Source organism: Mastomys coucha, unplaced genomic scaffold (genome assembly GCF_008632895.1).
Source record: "Mastomys coucha isolate ucsf_1 unplaced genomic scaffold, UCSF_Mcou_1 pScaffold6, whole genome shotgun sequence".
Classification (NCBI taxonomy): Eukaryota; Metazoa; Chordata; class Mammalia; order Rodentia; family Muridae; genus Mastomys; species Mastomys coucha.
The window spans coordinates 87759745-87778729 of record NW_022196912.1 but is presented as its reverse complement, the minus strand read 5'-3'; the positions used below and the strand labels follow the sequence as shown (position 1 = coordinate 87778729).

At 38.9% G+C, this 18985-nt stretch overlaps 1 protein-coding gene across 1 annotated transcript in view; it reads right to left on the bottom strand.

The window, feature by feature from the left end:
- Positions 1-3280: 3280 nt before the first annotated feature.
- Ppm1a (protein phosphatase, Mg2+/Mn2+ dependent 1A) overlaps positions 3281-18985 on the bottom strand; it is a 31181-nt gene continuing 15476 nt past the window's right edge. The window contains exons 4-8 of the mRNA XM_031357726.1: positions 18919-18982; positions 16719-16836; positions 12585-12693; positions 10454-10511; positions 3281-9562 (exon numbers count right to left, since the gene is read on the bottom strand). Coding sequence (XP_031213586.1) covers positions 9533-9562; positions 10454-10511; positions 12585-12693; positions 16719-16836; positions 18919-18982 — 379 coding nt within the window. The 3' untranslated portion in view covers positions 3281-9532. The remainder of the gene's footprint in view (positions 9563-10453; positions 10512-12584; positions 12694-16718; positions 16837-18918; positions 18983-18985) is intronic.

Genomic DNA, 18985 nt, shown 5'->3' with positions numbered 1-18985 from the left:
TTTCCTTTCTATGACGCACACGAAAGCTCCAGTGTGTTCAGAAATGCCAGGGCTGCTTTGATTCTAAGGATCTCTGCAGCCAGGTGCCTGAAGAAAGGCAGCGATGGATGGGATTTACATCAATTACACGGATACTTTCTTACTTTGCCTAATGATGAGTTTTGTTTTGTTTTGTTTTTAAATCACTTCTTATATGCCTGGACTATTCTGTATTTACTATAATCACCCCAAATCCAAAAACGTATACTTATTTTTTTAGAAATGTTCTTGAAACTGTTAGTTTAAAAAGGTTTTCACAGCCCTGGTGGTGGTGGCACTCGGGAGGCAGAAGCAGGTAGATCTCTGTGAATTCAAGGCCAGCCTGGTCTACAGTGCAAGTTCCAGGACAGCCAGGGCTACACAAAGAAACCCTGTTTCAAAAAACCAAAATCAATAAATAGTTTCCACAGTTCTGGTAGTTAAAGAGTTAAATACTTAAAAAGAACTATGTCCTTAGCATAATAAACAATGACTATTTCAAAAAGTCTTTTGTTACAGAGTCAAATGTACATTCAAGACTGCTTGATACATGGAGCAGATACCCTGGAATGGTATATACACAATAAGGTGTGAAGAGTCTCTCTGAACCACAAAAGCCACAAACCGGCAAACCCTTTGATTTTTTTAATTCTACACAACTTTGCAGTCATTACCAAGACAAACATAACAGTAAAATTCAAGTTTAAAAGATTTTTAGAAGGCAATCGGATGGCCATAGTCAAAATTAGTTTCACATCCAGAATAAAAGCTGTATTTAAAGAACAATTATCTCCACAGAGTTTTTCAGAGACTGACCTGGAAAAGAATGTTCTCATTTCAGTCATGCATTTCACTATTTTGATTTTTTTTAGTCATTTTAAAAGATTTTTAAAATTTATTTTACGTATATCAGTTCACTGTAGCTGTCTTCAGAAGATGGCATCGGATCCCATTACAGATGGTTGTGAGCCACCATGCGGTTGCTGGGAATTGAACTCAGGACCTCTGGAAGAGCAGGCAGTGCCCTTAATCACTGAACCAACTCTCCAGCTCCAATCATGCATTTCAAAACAAATCCTTTAAAAATATATAGTTGTGTGAATGAAAAAAGGAAAAGACATGACTTCTAGGTATGGTGGAGGAGAAAGTTTACTGTAAATAAAAGAGAGAGCGTAGGTAGAGGCATGGACAGGAACAACTGGGAGAGTCCATAGTGGACACAACCAGACTGAGCTGGGCCATGTGTGGGTCGGAGGAGAGATGGGAACCAGGTGCGGCAACTAAGATGCCAGAGGTATTAAAGGGACAGGTAACCAAAATGTCTGGATTACGTAGGGAAGAGCTTCTGGTGGAAGGACAGCCCAGCCTCACGGCTGGAGTTCAGGGTGGAGAGCAGGGTATCCCAGCTATACTCTGTAACAGGTGGGGACTGAAGGGTGTGGAGAAAACTTGGAGGACAGGTCCACTTAGATGTTAAACAAGCTCCTCAGGCCTTTGTCCAGGGCATGAAAGTTATCACTGTTTGTTGTGCATGATGTGTGTGAGGGGCTGCACATGTTGCGAGGTGTGTGGTCAGAGGACAATTCTGAAGTCAGCTCTCCCCCTGACTGAACCCAGGCTACCAGGGGCTGCACATGTTGCGAGGTGTGTGGTCAGAGGACAACTCTGAAGTCAGCTCTCCCCCTGACTGAACCCAGGCTACCAGGGGCTGCACATGTTGCGAGGTGTGTGGTCAGAGGACAACTCTGAAGTCAGCTCTCCTCCTGACTGAACCCAGGCTAACAGACTTGCATAGTGCCTTTCTTTACCTGATGAGTGATCTCTTTGATCCCAAAATTAGTTATAACTATCTTCCTATCTGTCCATGGAGAACGTTGCTCTGAACATCTCAGCATGTCACCATCTCCTTTCCATCACCACTGTTGAAAAAAAAATCGCCTCACAGATTGACAGCTAAGCAGTATGTTGGCCTGATACTACCACACCATGTAAACTTAGCCTATTATGAACGCCATCCTCGCAAACTTGCTCATCTATGTACCTGTATATGGATATGTATGTGCATTTTTCTCTTGAAACCTCTCACCCATTCTAAGGACACACATATAAGATATAGTGGGAAATACCAACTACTGACACTCTGGTTGTTTTAAAAAGGGTATCAAACTGAAGAATTTAAAATGATCACTGTAGATCAATAATGGTCAAATATTGGAAATCCTGGTGGAAATTTAACTTCTGGAAAATACTTTGTATGTGACTGCAGGGATAGCTGTAGATGGATTGCTTTGGTCTGGGAGATGCAAGCCTGTGCCTAAAAACTACAACCATGGCACTCTGGGAGTAACTAATTGTGTGTAGGCAACACCACAACTATTGTCATGAATCTTAGAACAGAAACACACATGGATCTCATGCTGACTCCAGGGAACCATCGAAGCAGACTCTTTTATCTGGCTGCATGGTGGATTGTGGCAAACCTTAGATTCTGTGATGCAGCTCATGAAGGATACAATCTTCAACTAGAGGCGCATTTGACAGCAAGCTCTGTCTGAGCTACTGAGAGCTAATGAAGCAAAGGAGTCTTTTATAATACTAGACTTTTGGTAAGCACTGAGGGAAAGCAGCTGGTAGCTTACAGATCTTCCATTTAGTCATCTGACCAGATTTCAAATCTCTACTTGTGGAAGTGAAGACCAGACTTGAAAATCTGTAGGTCATTTTGAGACACGTGTAAAGACATGACAGAATGATAGATCAGCTATGGCCAATTATCAGAACCAAGCAAGCACCTCCCTTCTGAATCCATCCTTCCTATACACACACCACTCAACCACACATATACTCAAGCACACACACACACACCCCACATACACCATCTAGCCGAGCACACACACAAACACCACATCCCTCCACACACCAACAGCCAGGGTACTATTGGCTGACAGTTTTTCCTCAGACCACTTCCAATTCTCAGTTACCATTCTTCTTGTCCAAGATGAGTAACTATGGCTTCTTTATTTCTGGAGTCGTTTCCTAACAATAACTATCAACCCAAACTTTGTAGCTACCAATTATCTACCTAAAATTAGGAACAATTCTAGTTCAAATTATGACTTGATTTACCTGACCAGCCAATTTACCATGGTCTACTAGGGGGAACTTCCCTTAAGATTACTCAGTAACTAATCCCAGATTTCTAGCTTCCTCAGTACAAGCACACTCCTTGCAGCATCGAACAATCATAAGCACACACATGATGCAGTTGCCTGTTTTATTTCATGGCACCAATTTTGCAAACCAGAGATCTCTACTTTTCATCTCACATACAATCTGTAACCGTTCACAGGCTGAATGCAATTTTTCAGAGAACTAGAAAACAAAAGGTACATTCTTAAAATTAGAACTGAGTTCACATATTTTCTTTGGACCAGGAAACGGTACATAATACAAAATATACATTTATGGAATTTCTTTAAAACTGCGGGTCACATAAACTGCAAAGTGGAGAATTCTGTTACATATTATGTTTAAGAAAAATATTTCTGCAGTTCTTACATCAGTGAGAGTTTAAAAAAACTGAATTTATGTCTAATGCAACATGCTTTTTACATGTACATTGCTCCCCACTCAAAACACTCAGAAATTAAGTGAACTGATTACAACTGGAAAACTACTCAGCGCTGAGCATCACTGCTCCACAGTATCTTCCTGTACATGTGCTATGGAATTAGTTATGGGCTAGCCAGGTAAAACAATGAATTGTCTCTACTCCCACAAACATAAATCAAGCCAGAACTGAGCATGAAATTTTGGCAACAAATTTAACAATTATTTTTCAATGTAATTATGGAACCTTCTGTAGCAATTGTTAAAAGTACTTAATTCCTTAGAAATTAAGTTAGTATTTAAGGACTTAGAATACAGAGGGCCAGCAGCTCGCCACAAACAGTCCATTTCTATTTCACTTTCTGTTGTTGAGTTTCAGGAGTGGCAAACCTTAACATCAACCTCCAAAACTAGCCTAACCCCCATGCTTCCATCTTTACAAATAGGTATTCACAATGCAGGACCTCAGAAAAACAAAACAACAAAAAACTTTTTTACCAGATTCCAGCCAGGTGCCCACCTGCCTCCTTACTGTTTCCAAAGTAAAACAAACAATTCCTTCCGGTGGGGTTTGAAAGCTCTTGGAATATCTGGAGCTTTGCTGGAGAAGGAAGGTTTTTCTGTGTAGCCCTACGTTATAACAGAGAGCCTTGACCGGACCAGAGAGACACGCTTGGAGAGTTTTATATATCCGTATGCATTTTCCTAGGTGCAGTCTCTCAAATTCACATCTCAAAGGTGTGAGCCCCAAAAGTTTAAGAAGCCCCCTAAGAACAAACCTGTGCTATTCTTGTATAGAATCAAGATCCAACTTTGTTTTACAGCCACCCAATCTTATACACAATTAGGACCATACAGACACCAATATTACTGAGTCTTTCATCAGTCAGGACTATATAAAAAGAATAATCTTCCTAAACATTCAGTGTAACGAGAAAGCTGCCAGTGGAAATTCGGTTTGGAACAAAGAAGAGGCAAATGGTTGGTCTGGAAGAGTAAGTACTGAGTTTGTTTCTCAGTCTCATGTTGACTATCGCCAAAGGAGAAAACAAACAGAGATGTCTCTGATTGACTTCTGAGATGCTCAGTTCTGAAACTCTAACAGCCAGGTCCAAAGAAGACCATTCTATGGATTTTAAAGCCACTACGCTCCTCCCTGTCTCCCACACTCCACATCCCACGTTTTCTTGCTGCAAGTTCAGTATAACAAAGTATGGCTTGGTCTTGGTGAGGTGATGTATGGCCTTTCTTGTTCAACAGAATGAAATTGGCCTCATTCTATTTAAGAAGTAAAGGGCCCAAGAGAGGAAATGGAGGTCAGGGGAATATATTTCATGAAGGATAACAAAAATGGTCATTTATCATTTCAACTTAAACTACATCTCCTCATCTCATAAAAGCCAATGTAATTTGAATACTATCTGAGTTTTTTTCTTTTGGTGGGATGGAATATTGAAACAGGGTTTTTCTGCATAGTCCTGGCTACCCTTGAGCTCAGAGATCAGATTGATCTGCCTCCCAAGTGCTAGGTTTAAAGGTGCCCACCACCAATGCCCAGCTTATTTTTACAATCACTTGTTAAGAGACACAAAATTTAATGGTAAGTTAGCAAAAGCCTGCTATGCAGAACTGAAAATCTTAGTTTTTCTGACACTCCACCCTGCTGCTTAATTGGATAGAAAAAAGAAGTCACTAACAGAATACAGAGACAAGAGGGAGGAGCCATGCTGAGTTGACCCTAAATGCAAGATGCTCATTTGACAGTACAGCAGAGCCAGCGCTCATCACACTGCAGAGCGTTCTAATAATAATAATACCATTTAGCTGAGCGACTGATCAACACAACGGTAAAGTACTATACATTTATAAAACAGGTTCTTAAATATTTTAAGCATATTCTGAAATACTATATAATTTAAAAGAACTGCAAACCGAAACACACAGCACATTATTGTAGGATATAAAGTAAAACCAGGCTTCTAAAATTAAAGACTTTCAAATGCCTGAAGGAAAAAAAAGAAAAACTAGTTAGAATAGTAAATGTAAAAACGGTCATCTCATTATCAGACTATGTAAGTAAGAATATATAACATCCTTGGAGGTTCCTCCAAAGAAAAACCTCAAGGAGAAACATTTATATGCTAAAATATTTACAGCTCTTCAAATGCCAAATTCTACATTGTAAAATCCATAAAGTCTAAATTAGAAGTATGAAATTAAAAGTTAAAGCAAAACATCAGTGTCTTCGGAGTCTCCTTGTTAAATTCTCCAGTTAATTTGTTCAGTAGGGAGGGCAAAGCAGCCACTGTAAATACTAGCACACTGAAGAGCCCGCCCATTTCCCAGGAACACTGATGCTGCGCAGTGAAGACCACCATTAGACAGAAGCTACGGAGCCCCTGCCCTAGATCCCGCCTGGACACGGAGGGGGCGCTAGGTCCCGCCTGGACGCCGAGACATCCATTACTTGTGACTTGCTGCTGTCAGGAGGGCTAACAGATGCTGTCAAAGTCATCTCTTACAGCTATCTAAGACCTCTGAATAGATACTAAGACCCCTCAGTCCAATTTACTCTTCTGCTGAGTGTAATTTTCTACTGAATGGTATTCAACTTTTGGGGAGAAGAAATTAAACAATTCTGGGAAATAAGGAGAATCCCGACTAACTCTTTTGGATGGTGACCTGCTTGGCTGAGGAAAGTGCTGGGTAAGGTGGAGGTGGGCAACATGGTTTTCTTCACTTATACGAATGTTCCACTTATAATACATACAGCAGATTCTAAATTCTGCTCAAAGGTAACTCCCTGAGAACAAGGACCTACTTTATCTCTTTATAGTCCCAAGGGACTTAACCTAGAACAGTGTTTTGGTGACACTTTACACTGTGGAAAACTGAGCCTGGCTGGTTAAGGTCCTCAAACATACGGTCATTGTAAGCTGCACTGTAATTCAAACAATTTGTATCAGCATAACTCATTGTTAATTTCTTTTAAAAAATTTAATTGTTAATTTCTTTCAAACAGGGTATCACTTTGTAGCCCTGTTTAGTCTTAAACCCATGATCCTCCTGCTCCAGCCTCTCAGGTGCTAGGACCACAGGCACAGCCCCTGTACCTGGCTTTTCCACCCCAATTTCTAATACTACATGGCATAAAAAAGTTAAGCAGCAGGGACAGCCGTGTAGCTGCCTAGAGTCAAATGAATGCACAGTAACTAACGATGTCTGAGAAGTGTTCTGAAGACCAGGAAGTGGAAAGGAGATGAAACAGGGTGTCTCTGGAGCCCGGGCTGTCCTAGACATCACTATATAGACTCTGTAGCCCACGCTGGCCTCAAACTCACAGGTCCTCCTGCCTCTGCCTTTAGAAGCTGGAATTAAAGGCGTGCTACCACTGCCCAGCTTATTTTATCTTTATGACCACTTATTAAAACAGTAAGAGACACAACATTTTTAAGTGGTAAGTTAGCAAAAGCCTATTATGCAGAACTGAATTTTTCACTGACATGAAATTATACTATACATATTGTGTGACCATCACACAAGAATTTTTTTTCCCTCCACATTTAAAAAAAAAGGCAAAACCCCAAGGTCATACTTCCAAAATATTTGAGGCATGTGTCCTGAGATGTTCATTATCAGGAGAGAGGGCAGCATCCTTCCAGGCAGTAAGCATCCTTACTTTTACGATGCACACCTCCTTCCTGCCATTCTATGATGCCATCTGTACCAAGCATAGTGCTGGCTCTCTACTCACATCAGGTCACATGGTCCTTACTTCAACCTTTGGTGTCAACACCACCAGAGGGATACTCTAGCTTCCTCTTTTTTGTTTGTTTGGAGACTCTCTGATACCAAGGCTCTAACCAAGCTGCTATAGTGTGATATACAACTTTCCATCATGTAAGCTTCAATTTCAAAAACTGAAGGTTTGCCAGTAGGAAGAAGGTCGCCTTGTCAGGATCTCAGCTTCAGCTGTCAGCCTGGGGACCAGTCTGTGCCAGAAGCACTGGGTTTCATAAAAATGCACGTTTACAGCTCTGCAAAGACACAGCTTAGAACATTATCATACTCCCAGCTCTACCACAGGTTTAGACATTAAGCATTTATTGTAAGTTAAGTTTGGAATTGGTTCTGTATTCTGGCTCTTATGAATTTCTAAATATAAAGAGTATTTTAGATTTTCTTCATTCATGCTGGACTAGTGTATCAATTAAATACAATTAAGTTAGATTTATTCACCTCACAAGTAAGAGGGATACTGAAGAGCCAGGTGGTATCGTAGCTACTGGAGTCTGCGACACTTCACAGAGCTTTCCTATGTCTTCAACTTTACACTGTCTTTAAGGCTCTATATTACAAACATGTTTATTTCCAAGTTTGGGGGAAAAACCAAATAGAACAAAATGTATTATGCTAACTTTTATACATAAAGTTGTGACTTTGACGTATTTTGATCGTTTCCTATTGGGATGTGACTATAACTGAATCAATCGCATGGTGATAATACAGCATACACCACCTAAAGAGACGAAGATACAGAAGGTACAGAACAGTAGTCTCTGTAACATGACAGACGGGAAAACTTACTTTTACATGCTTAATCAGAGGGGGTTAAGCCTAAATTAAATCAGGTTTTATATCTACAATTCCTTAAGCTTTGAAATGTATCTTTAAAGGCCAACAGCTAAATATTATCAACATGCTATATTTCAAATCACAAACGTATCTTAACCTCTTAAGAGTCTAAAGACGTGGGTCAATTAAAAGTTACAGGCAAACACACATTCAACACACACACATCTATCATAGTGTTAGGATTGTCAAACTCTGACAATTATTTTAATTAACAATAAGTAAATTCAAGCTGATGCACATCTTAATGATAAGTTAGCAGCCTGAAAGAAACGCATTTAAAACAGATTAGGAAACAGCAGACGTCAATATTCCAATGTTCCTGCACCAGGTTGGTAACACCACCATCATCCAATTTAAGGAGACATCTTTCCCTAGGACAAACATCCCATTTACCCCACATGGGGTGTGAAAGCCGGGGTGAAAGAGGAATTACGCATACATGATTAAATTTCTTGTTTGTTAAACCAAGCTTTATTGATAAAATGGAATTCGGAATATTATCTTTCTAAAAACAGCAGCGGGCCCAGCCAATCCTGATAGGGAGATGTGGCAGCCTCCGCCTGCGTAGGAGGCTGCTGCTTACCAATTAGTAATTAAATGTAAAAACTCAGGGGTGCTAGAGAATCAAGGCCTGTTAACCCAAAATTGATAGATACTCTCATGAATATACAGGATCAGCTGCAATACTCTTGGCTACAAGGAGAGGACATCCTAGAGACAGGTGAGAGGGATGGCTGTATCAACAAGCCAGTCCTTGCCAGAACACAGAGACAGTTTCCATAGACCCTGGGTGTATAGCTGTGTAAGTTTTTGGAATTCTTCATAATCATGTGCACATGAGCATCCAGCTATGTGGCTGCTGCTTTCCCTATCCCAACCAAGTCCAAATACAGCATGACTATTTCTGTTGTGTCACACAACAAGCCAAATTTCCTTTATCATTGATAGTGATTTTAAAGCAGTTCATAATTAAATATGAGCACTTTGTACAAGGACAATTACACTTTACAAAAACCAAAATCATACAACAAAAATTGCTGGAGTCTGATTTACAACATGAATTACGGTTTGAAATCACGCTTACATAAGTCTCAAATTTACAATAAAAAAAGAAAATCCATTCTGGGCTGGCTGTTCCATCGCTGAAGCTGCAGTCCTCACCCATGTCAGACCCCTTCCTTAAAGTCGATGATGGATGGTAAAGGCTCGGCAAGGATGAGCTGGTTTCTCCTTTGGAGGCGAAGGTGAATCCAGGGCTGGAAGAGCAGCTTTACCACATATCATCAGTTGATGTAGAATCCTTCAAATGGAAAACAAACAAACAAGACATTAAATGAAATCTTCAAGATGCTAGAAAGTACCACTTCAGAAAGACAATAATGCTGAAAGACAAGGATTTATAACACTGACCTCTAGAACTTACTTGGTTTTTAAAGTATGCATGTACATATATGAAATACTAATATTTAATCTGTTTTGTTAAAAAATTAAAAACTTGTTTGGCCCAGCCCCACCCACCAACATTTTCCATAAACAAATAAACCCTTTGACTTAGAAAAACACTGTGAAGATGGACAAATGTATCATAAAACCAAGAGAATTACTATAAAGCATCACCTATTTTATAAGTTCATTTTCTCATTAAAATTATTGCATTGTGGAAGGAAAAAAGGCTTCGGTGAGCTTTACAGCGCTACAGATTGTGTGAAAGCTACTCTCAGTGACTCCAGGTTAATAGCTAAAAGAGACTACATACACTCTGCCATGCTACAGCTTCCAGGCAGGGACTTCTCATGTCAGTGAGGGCTCTGCCTCAGGACTTGTGGCAAAGATCTTTGTAAACATAAAAACATTTCATGGAGGTGAACATTCACAATTCTACTGCTACTCCTCATAAAACTCAGAATAACTCAAGATTCCGAGTGAAGAGATTCCTATCTTAAATAAAAACAGTGAAGACAGGTCTTCTGGAGTTGATCGATGGTAGACTTTCTTTTTTTGAGTGAGAGGTGTCCACTCACCATGCTTGTCCTCAGCCACTGGCCTCTGCGATATGCAGAGACTGGAGCAAGCAGAATAGATAGCGCTCACTGGGCTGTGGCTAGAGCAGCTCCACAGGGAAAGGAGGAAGGGTGTGTGTGCACTGAGGGGAGGAAGAGAGAGAAGCAGATCGGGCGAGAATGCTACTCACAGTGTCGTCATTTTTGTAAGGGTTCAGTCTATTGTAAACGGCTTCAATTACATTCCGCCTAAATATTAAAAAAACACACAAAGTTAATCCCTCAGAAAGTAACCCCTAGCCTGGTGCTCATTAGAACTCCAAAAAGTAATCTTGCACTTGGAGCACATTTAGTTTAGCTTCTGCCGACAACACCAAGTCTGTCTAAGACACCTGTGTTCTAGTGTTAGAGCAGAGACACGATTACTCTAAAACAGAATAAATGTTCTAGAGAACACTAGAGCAAAAAGCACAGTTTAAAATACAAATATTTATTTTAACAAACCACCAGCTGGTCTTTCTTTAACACTCATTTACTTACTGTGTGCACATGTGTATGGAGGTCAGAGGTCAGTTTAAAGCAATCTGTTCCTCGATTTCTACTACATGGGGTCCAGGGGGAAAGGCAGGCCAGGCCACCAGGCTTGGTACAGGTGCCTTTACACAATGAAAGAGAGGAGGGAGGGGAGGAGAGAGAAAGAGAGGAGGAAAGACAGAGGGGGGGAGGGAGGAAGAGAGAGAGAGAGAAGGAAAGAGAGAAACAAACAAAAATACCCTGTCCCCCAATCTAGCCTAGGGAGTTAGCAGCTCAGTCGGCAAATAAATAAATAAATATTTTTTGAAGTGTATCTCACAAGTGCAGGCCTGCCGGGATCCCAGCATCCACACGGCAGCCTGTATCTGTAACTTCAGCACAGGCAGAGAGGCAGAAGAAAGTAGAGCCCTGGACCTTACTGGTCAGCTGGCGATTGAGTTCTGGGGTCAGTGAGAGTCCCAATGTCAAATACAAGAACAGCAGAGGAAGAGGTTGTCTACCTTAAGTAACCGCTGGCCTCTAAGTACATGTACTCAAACATATACACATGCACATACACTAAAAAGTCTATATGGCCCTACTTCAATTTGAGCTATAAGCGCACAACATCAACATCAATACCAATCTTAAGACATCCGGGTTAAAGATGAGACCACAGTTTCAAAGTAGAAGCAACTTTAACATGTTATAATAAAATAATTCATCATACATGTCTTTGGCTTTTCTTAACATTCCTTAAAAACAACTCCTACAAAAAAACTAAAATGTTGACTACTTCCATAACAAGTATAGGAATTAGTTTTTATTTTATTTTATTTTAAAATCTGGCTACGTCTGGTAGTTCTGGCCTACAATCTCAGCATGTTTAGCTGATGCAAGATGACTTGAGGCAGGAGCCAGCCTGGACTATACAAGATCATATCTCAAAAAGAAAAGAAGGAAAAAAAACATAACAAGGATGCCCATTTAATCCTTAAGTGACAAAGTACTTGCCTAGCAAGCATGAGACTTTAGGTTTATTCTTCAGTACCACAACCCCCCCACACACACACACATGTGCACTATAGCCTCCACACTTCTAAAATTGACTAGAAGCAACTTTATAGACAGTCATTATCAAAGAAGGTCACAGAATGAAAAGTTTTCAAAAAATAACAAGTTTGAATAGGCGCTTTTCCAATCCCTGGTGAAATGATCACAAAAACTATATATAGCTAAATGTACAAACTACAGAAAATTAAAGACATGATCACAATATCCCTTTGTGCCAAGCACTAAAATAAGGAAAAAAAAACTTTAAATTCCATAATGTATACTGTTAACTACAGATATATAAGCTTAATACAATAGCTACTGCAAATTAGTATGGTTCTATGAGGCAATAGGAAGGGAATTTCTGAAAGTAAACACTAATCAACAATAAATTACTGGAAAATAAAGACATGTAGAAAACATTGCCCAGATTGAAGACAACCTTTAAAGTGTTAAGTTATACAAGTGTAAACACAAAACAAAAAGAGAAAGGAAATCCTACCACCACTGTTACTATAGCCATTTACACTTTTGTAGTGTCATATAATTTCATTTAAAATATTCTTTCACAATATTATCCAATTTATTCTTGTTACCCAAGCTTCCACTAAGGATGATCTCAGTCAAATCTCCAACAGTGGCATTCAAGTACTGATCCCAAACAAGCACATTTCCTATAGTGAAGGTGCTTCACAGACATTAGAAGTAATCGCAGTTATCTACACACATGGCCAAGAGCATGCACAACATACTCACTTGCTTGCCAATTCACCCCCTGGTGGGAGGCTGGGGATGTTCTCACTGGCTAACGTGCGCATCACATGGACTAAGTCAGGGACGCCTTCCCCCTGCTTCTTTATGATTTCTGGGAATCAGAAGTACTTTTTTTGTAAGTGTTATCAAAACTCAATTTTTAAAACACTGAAACAAAAGTATCTTAGGTTATCACAGATATTATTTACTTTTATTACACCCGCTTGAGATTTTCTAAACTAGTGCAAAATTAATCACTGATCCTCCAAAATTAAAGAACAAATTATATAGAAAGACAAAATATTTACTTCAATGAATAAAAATAAGACAAAAATGTGAAAAGAAAAAATACTCTTTAGTTAACTTGTTCTATTACGAAATCAAGGACTTGTGTGTACAAATAAGGATTTGCTTTCTTAAGATGTTAACTAGTCATTGCTGAGGAGAACAACTCCTGTCCTTACACTGGTTACAAGTTTTCTATACTTTACCCAATAAAATACACTGCACATATAAAATAAATACTCAATACTTAAAAAATCTTTAAGTATAGAGCAAAATTTACATATGTGTCTATCATTTTAACCTGTATTTTTATAGTTGCAACATTACTTAAATAGCATGCAAATTATATACTTAAACATCACCCTACAAATCAATTTTCCTCTAATATATTTTTAAAATGATATATAGATACAAATACCATTCCCTTCCCTTGTTATTTAAGCAAGGCTTTAAATGAAAAAGGTCTAAATTTCGTGACAAAAATAAAGCTGTAGAGTTGCATTTAAAATTAGTTTCAAAGCATCCAGTTACTGGGTCTGCACCGTGAGGGGACCTACAGATGCCATGTCATTCTTACCACAAAGCGTCCCCAGTCATAAACAAAGAGCCTTACCCCAACTCTAAACTAAGCACAAGGCATCACTGGAAACAGCGTATTCATTCTCAGTGCAAATCTCAGCTAAAGGCATTTGCGACTTTTTTGTTTCTCAATATTTACATTAAGAAATGGTATTTTCTTTGCCACCCAGGCAAGAAATTATCATTTTAGTTCTCCAAGTGTAAGCACCTTTGAAATTAACAATGCATATACTTTTCATTCCCTGAACAAGCCTCTAATTACTTTACCATTAAAGGTACAAGTTAAAAACAGACATTGCTACCCATAAAATCCCTTTAAATGGTTCAAATTTTTTTCTAAAATAAAGGCCAAATTTTATCTATTATATTATTGTATGCCTTTTTTTTCCGTAAAACAAAATAAAACAAAATAAAGCAGTCTTAAATCTGAACAAAAAGCAAGGATCTCAGATTTGGTTTGCCAAGTTCCTTTATTGTATAATCTTTAACATTTTGGCATATTGATTTTCTACATGGTTCTAGTGCTGAAAATCTACTATACAAAAATAAAGGGATTTGATGCTTACCTAAGCTACACAAGTTCACAATCTAACACTGTAACACACAACACAGTGTCTACTAAGCCAGTACAATCATTTGGTTAGAGCTCTAGATACAAGAGAAATGAACACTGATGATAAATTTAACCAATGATGGTTTTGGTCCTAAATAAAACCCCACTGTATCTGACGTAGCTTACATCTTCACAAAAATATTAGGATATTTTAACTGTGAAGAATACAGGAAAATTATTTTAAGAATAATAAAAGCTTTAGAAACAATTAGAATCTCTTATTTGATGTGGGACAATCATTTAAACTGAACAATTACACTATTCCTCTTCCTTCAGCTTCTAGGAAAGGACTGAATGAGAATAAAATTCTCTTAATAGCTCTTGGACTATACATTTTAACAGACTGTAAAAGACTTGGTACTTTCATAAAGAATATGTATGTCACGAATTCTCTTATGTTTCATGAACACAAACACAAACATAATCTGCCCCTCCCCACCTTCCTTAATAAAGTATTCCCTCATATTAGCAACTTTTCAGGGAGCCAGGTCAGTAGCAGCGGTGGGAAGGTCACGTCACACAGGTGAGTTTGATCTCAGACTGCCCAAGGAGCACAAGCACAGCAGTACTCTGCTTAGAAAGGACGGCTCTTTACCCCCACCCGCTTCAGTGAGGGCAGACACAGCAGGAGAAGGGAGCCGGGAGCCGTATCCTTTCCAATGTTGTAGACACACAGGCCAAAAATGCTGACAGCAAATCAATGAGGCTTAGTAGGCCACAACTACTTAGTCAAGGCATGTATTTAAAAAAAGGTATTTGGTGCCTGCTTTAGAAGCTGTATATCTTCATTTAAGACATACATCATTTACAGTGCAAAGTCACATTCTATGCCTTTAAATAGCAGCAGCTTTAACGAACATCATTTTCTCTCTAGTTGCATCCTCATCAGAGCTAAAAATACCACTTATTGACATATTACCTCCAACTGCATGATAAAACACTTGAACATAGCAAAAATATTGATTATTAATGTAAACTCTGCCCAGATGGCGACTCTCACTTGATAGTATGAAATATAAAACTTATAATAATAAAGTTTTATGTAGTGAATGTTTGATAATTCCACCAGAAACTTCCTTTAAAATAAAGCACGCTTAAAGAGAAAAATAGCAATTCATTCCTAAAACTGGATCTCACTTCATAGTAAAAATACTATGGTATTTACTTCTTTATACCAATAAAACGTCTGCCCAGGTTAAAGGGCCAACGCATCAACAGGAACTTAACCATATACATATTTTTTGGCTTCCTATTTTCTACTGATCAGCAATTTAGACCAATCACTCTGTAACATTCTAAGTATTTTTAACTTTACTGTTTTATCTACAAATAACATACTGAAATTACTTAAGATATGAAAAATTACAAGACCCTTAAAAATAGTGAGGAAAAATGCATTGACTAGTACACTCAATGAATGAAATACTAAACAGTACAAACACAGACATTACCATACAAGGAGGGAGGGTGATAAGAACAAGACCTTCTCTGGTCTCTAAAAGCACTGACAACCAAAACCAAGCGTGATGCTAATAAAAGACAGATTACAAATGAAACCAAACAATTGAAAGGGAGAAAATAAAATTAAGATGCACACTAATTTTAATAATGAAGACACAATGAGATGTAATAACATGGTAGATTAATGCTTGCATGCCAATTATGGTATCAGAAGAGTCAAACACACTTTTTACACAGGAGTGTTTCTGCTTATAGGGCCTGCGTGATCCATATGTATTGTATATGTCCACACAGTGAGCCTAGTGTCTAGGGAGACAATGATTACACTTAGTGAATTGCTTTATCAAAGAACATGTGAGGGCCAAGGTGTGCCTCAGGGAAATATTTCCCTTCTGTGCAAGAGAAATATCCCCAACTCCACAACCAAATAACCAACAAGCCCCACCAAAAAGAGATTAGTTTCTCCAAGTATTTAAAAGCATTGCCTTTTTTTGTTGTTGTTGTTGAAATACAAACACTTTCCATTTGTTCTAAAGTGACCTGCATAGACGTCAGAGTCACACTCCCAGGGTGCAGCTTTCCCTTGTTCTACAGTGATCTGGAGATGCATCAGAATCACACTCCCGGGGCTGCAGGCCACTTTCTTGATTTCATCTGGGAATTCCTGCCAGGTCTGTGTTGTAAGCTCAAACTGCTCATGGCTTAGGAGTAAAGCCGTGAACCAGCTGAAAGCAAAGTTTAAAAGCTGTGGGATCTGACAGTTGTTACTAACATCTGACCTTCAAGTTCTCAAAACCAAAAACAGCAAGACCACCCCAAATCCAACCAAGCAACCCCAGGTAATTAAAGACATTCCAGAGCCTTGAAGTACATGCACACATCTTTCCAGAGGACAGGGCACTCCAACAGACAAATCAGGCGTGATTTGTGCTTTCCTGGTGGGAAAGTACTCATGCCAGTGAGCTCAGCAAGAATCTTAGAGCATGCTTCAGTCACTTGGCAGTTTCCTACCCATAGTGCACAGGGCCCAGGGCACACATCTAAATAAATGGTTACTACAGAATGTCCTTTCCAATTTTACACACTAAGCACTACATGCTAAAGGCATGTAACGAACTAAAACCTTTCTAAACGTTAGACTTTGTGTGGAAGGTTTTGTTTTTTAAATAAAGCTACTTATTTTTTGTTAAATGATCCACCTTCTACTCTGCTTTCCAGGTACTTGTCCAGCTCTGCCTCCTTCTTCACCGCTTCTGCTGAGACTTTAGGTGCATTTGGAAAACAGATCAAAATCACACTCATGTTGTCTCGACTTCCCTGGGAAGAAAAGGTCAAGAAAACATTTGATTTTCCTTCTATTTCTTTTTAAAACCTTGATTATCTTTATAACTTGCCAATTGTAACTACATTGTTTATTTGTAAGGAGAGAATAGGCAGGTATGTATGAGGTCAGGTGCCTCCATATAACTGTATCAGCAGCATCCCAGAGGAACCATTCTTAGTTACATCCAATGTGGAGGTACTCTTTGGTGGCCACTCGTGCCACCTACCATTGTGGGTACCATACAGCCGCACATGCCATGAAACATTGCAGAGACTGTCAGTGCAGGTTTGTACAAATTGCACAAATTTACACTTGTGTGGGATTAATGCATGTTGCTGAAGTACAAATACCCACTCAAAAGGAAAACTAGATCAAGTTTTATATTCTTTCCTTTCCTTCTTTCTCCCAAGACAGGGTTTCAATAGAGGCTTGGCTGTCCTGGAACGCACTCTGCAGACCAGTCTGGCCTCTAACTCAGAGATCGGCCTACCTCTGCCTTGTGCTGGGATTAAAAGGTATGGTCCGAACTTTATACATTTATAATCTATATTAAATAGAACTAATATAATAAAAATACTGACTTAATTTAGGAAGTGACTCCAAATTATTCAAGTTGCTGTATGAGAACTGACAGCCTTCTTACACTGTCCCTGCTAAAGTATTTAATTTAGCTATATGGAAAAACAACAAATAATTCAGTTTAATTTCAAAGTCAGACTTTTAAATATAGCAAATGCTAAGGTACTGAAATATTTTAAAACAGCATGGAAAATATTTAATTTCAATAGCTAGATAATATCCAAGTCTAACAGTTCACCAAGTTTTTATTTAGCTAATCACTTAACTTTCCAGTACTCTCCAGCGCACCTAGCGAAAGGCTGCTGAGTCATACACTAAGTGGGACAAAGGCCACATGCATCTTGCTGTTGTTGTACCTTGCTGTTGCTCAGGTCTCCGAGATTCAGAAACTGACAGCACCCTAGCAGGCTGTCACTCTGCTGCCCTTTGAATACTCACAGGCTGGATGTTCCATAAACTTTATATCTAGCAGAATTAAGATGTTATAGATATATAAAGTTCTGTTGCCAGTAGTAAGTCAGGAAAGTCAGGAGCATGTTTTGACTACGGATTTACTATCTATCAGTTTAGAGTACACACATATACACACAAATCTTTGATAGTCCTATAAGTTAGATATCTGTATTTTACAGCCAGGAGAGGTTGAGTAACTTCTTTAAGACTGAAGAGTACAAAAGTAACAGAGACAGGCCTTGATCCTAGGTCTGTTTGACTCTTAAGTCTGCAGAACCTTCTCAGGCTTCAGCTTCCTTGTCTGTAAAATAAAGGGCTCAACTAGCTTATCTATGTCCACGACTCCACTGGATCCTCCTAACAGTCAACAGCCCCAACAAGGGAATCTCTGTTCTTTTTTAAAAACAAACAAATGCTTACCTCAAGTCATGGGTTCTCATACCAAGTCTTTCTGGCTCCCCATCTGAGACTATCTGTACTGTACCGTACCCAATACTCACTCAATTCTTTTGGATGGATGCTATACTCACTGAACTAGAGTTCCAAAGGATTTCTAGAACTTATAATGCTGAGCTACAAATTTTCCCACCCTCTTTCTCATGTGGATAGAATCTTTTTATCTCTAATATTCTTCTGTAGTACTATAAAGCCTAAGTACTTGGGGCTGGAGACATGGCTCAGTGGTTAAGAGCACTGACTGCTCTTCCAGAGGTCCTGAGTTCAATACCCAGTAACCACATGATGGCTCACAACTGTCTGTAATCCCTGTAATATGATTCTCTTTCTAGTGTGCATAAGAAGAGAATGAATAAATATATACACAGAGAGTACTCGTGGTTAACTAAGCATTTAGATACAACTTTTGCACACACATAGTGGTAACTGGCTAATTTCTAAAGTGTCCCTTTATTTTTTTTACAGTTGGTAAAGAGTATCCTATATTTGTGCCAAAAATTGTTTTCGACATCTACAGGCTCTAAGATGATTAAAGTGGGAATAGTAACTAATGGCATAAAGTTGACTCAAGAAAAACATCTGGCTACCTTATACAAACAGGTGTCGACTACTTCATTGCAAACTTTCTCAAGGTCATCAGTGACTTCAAGTCTG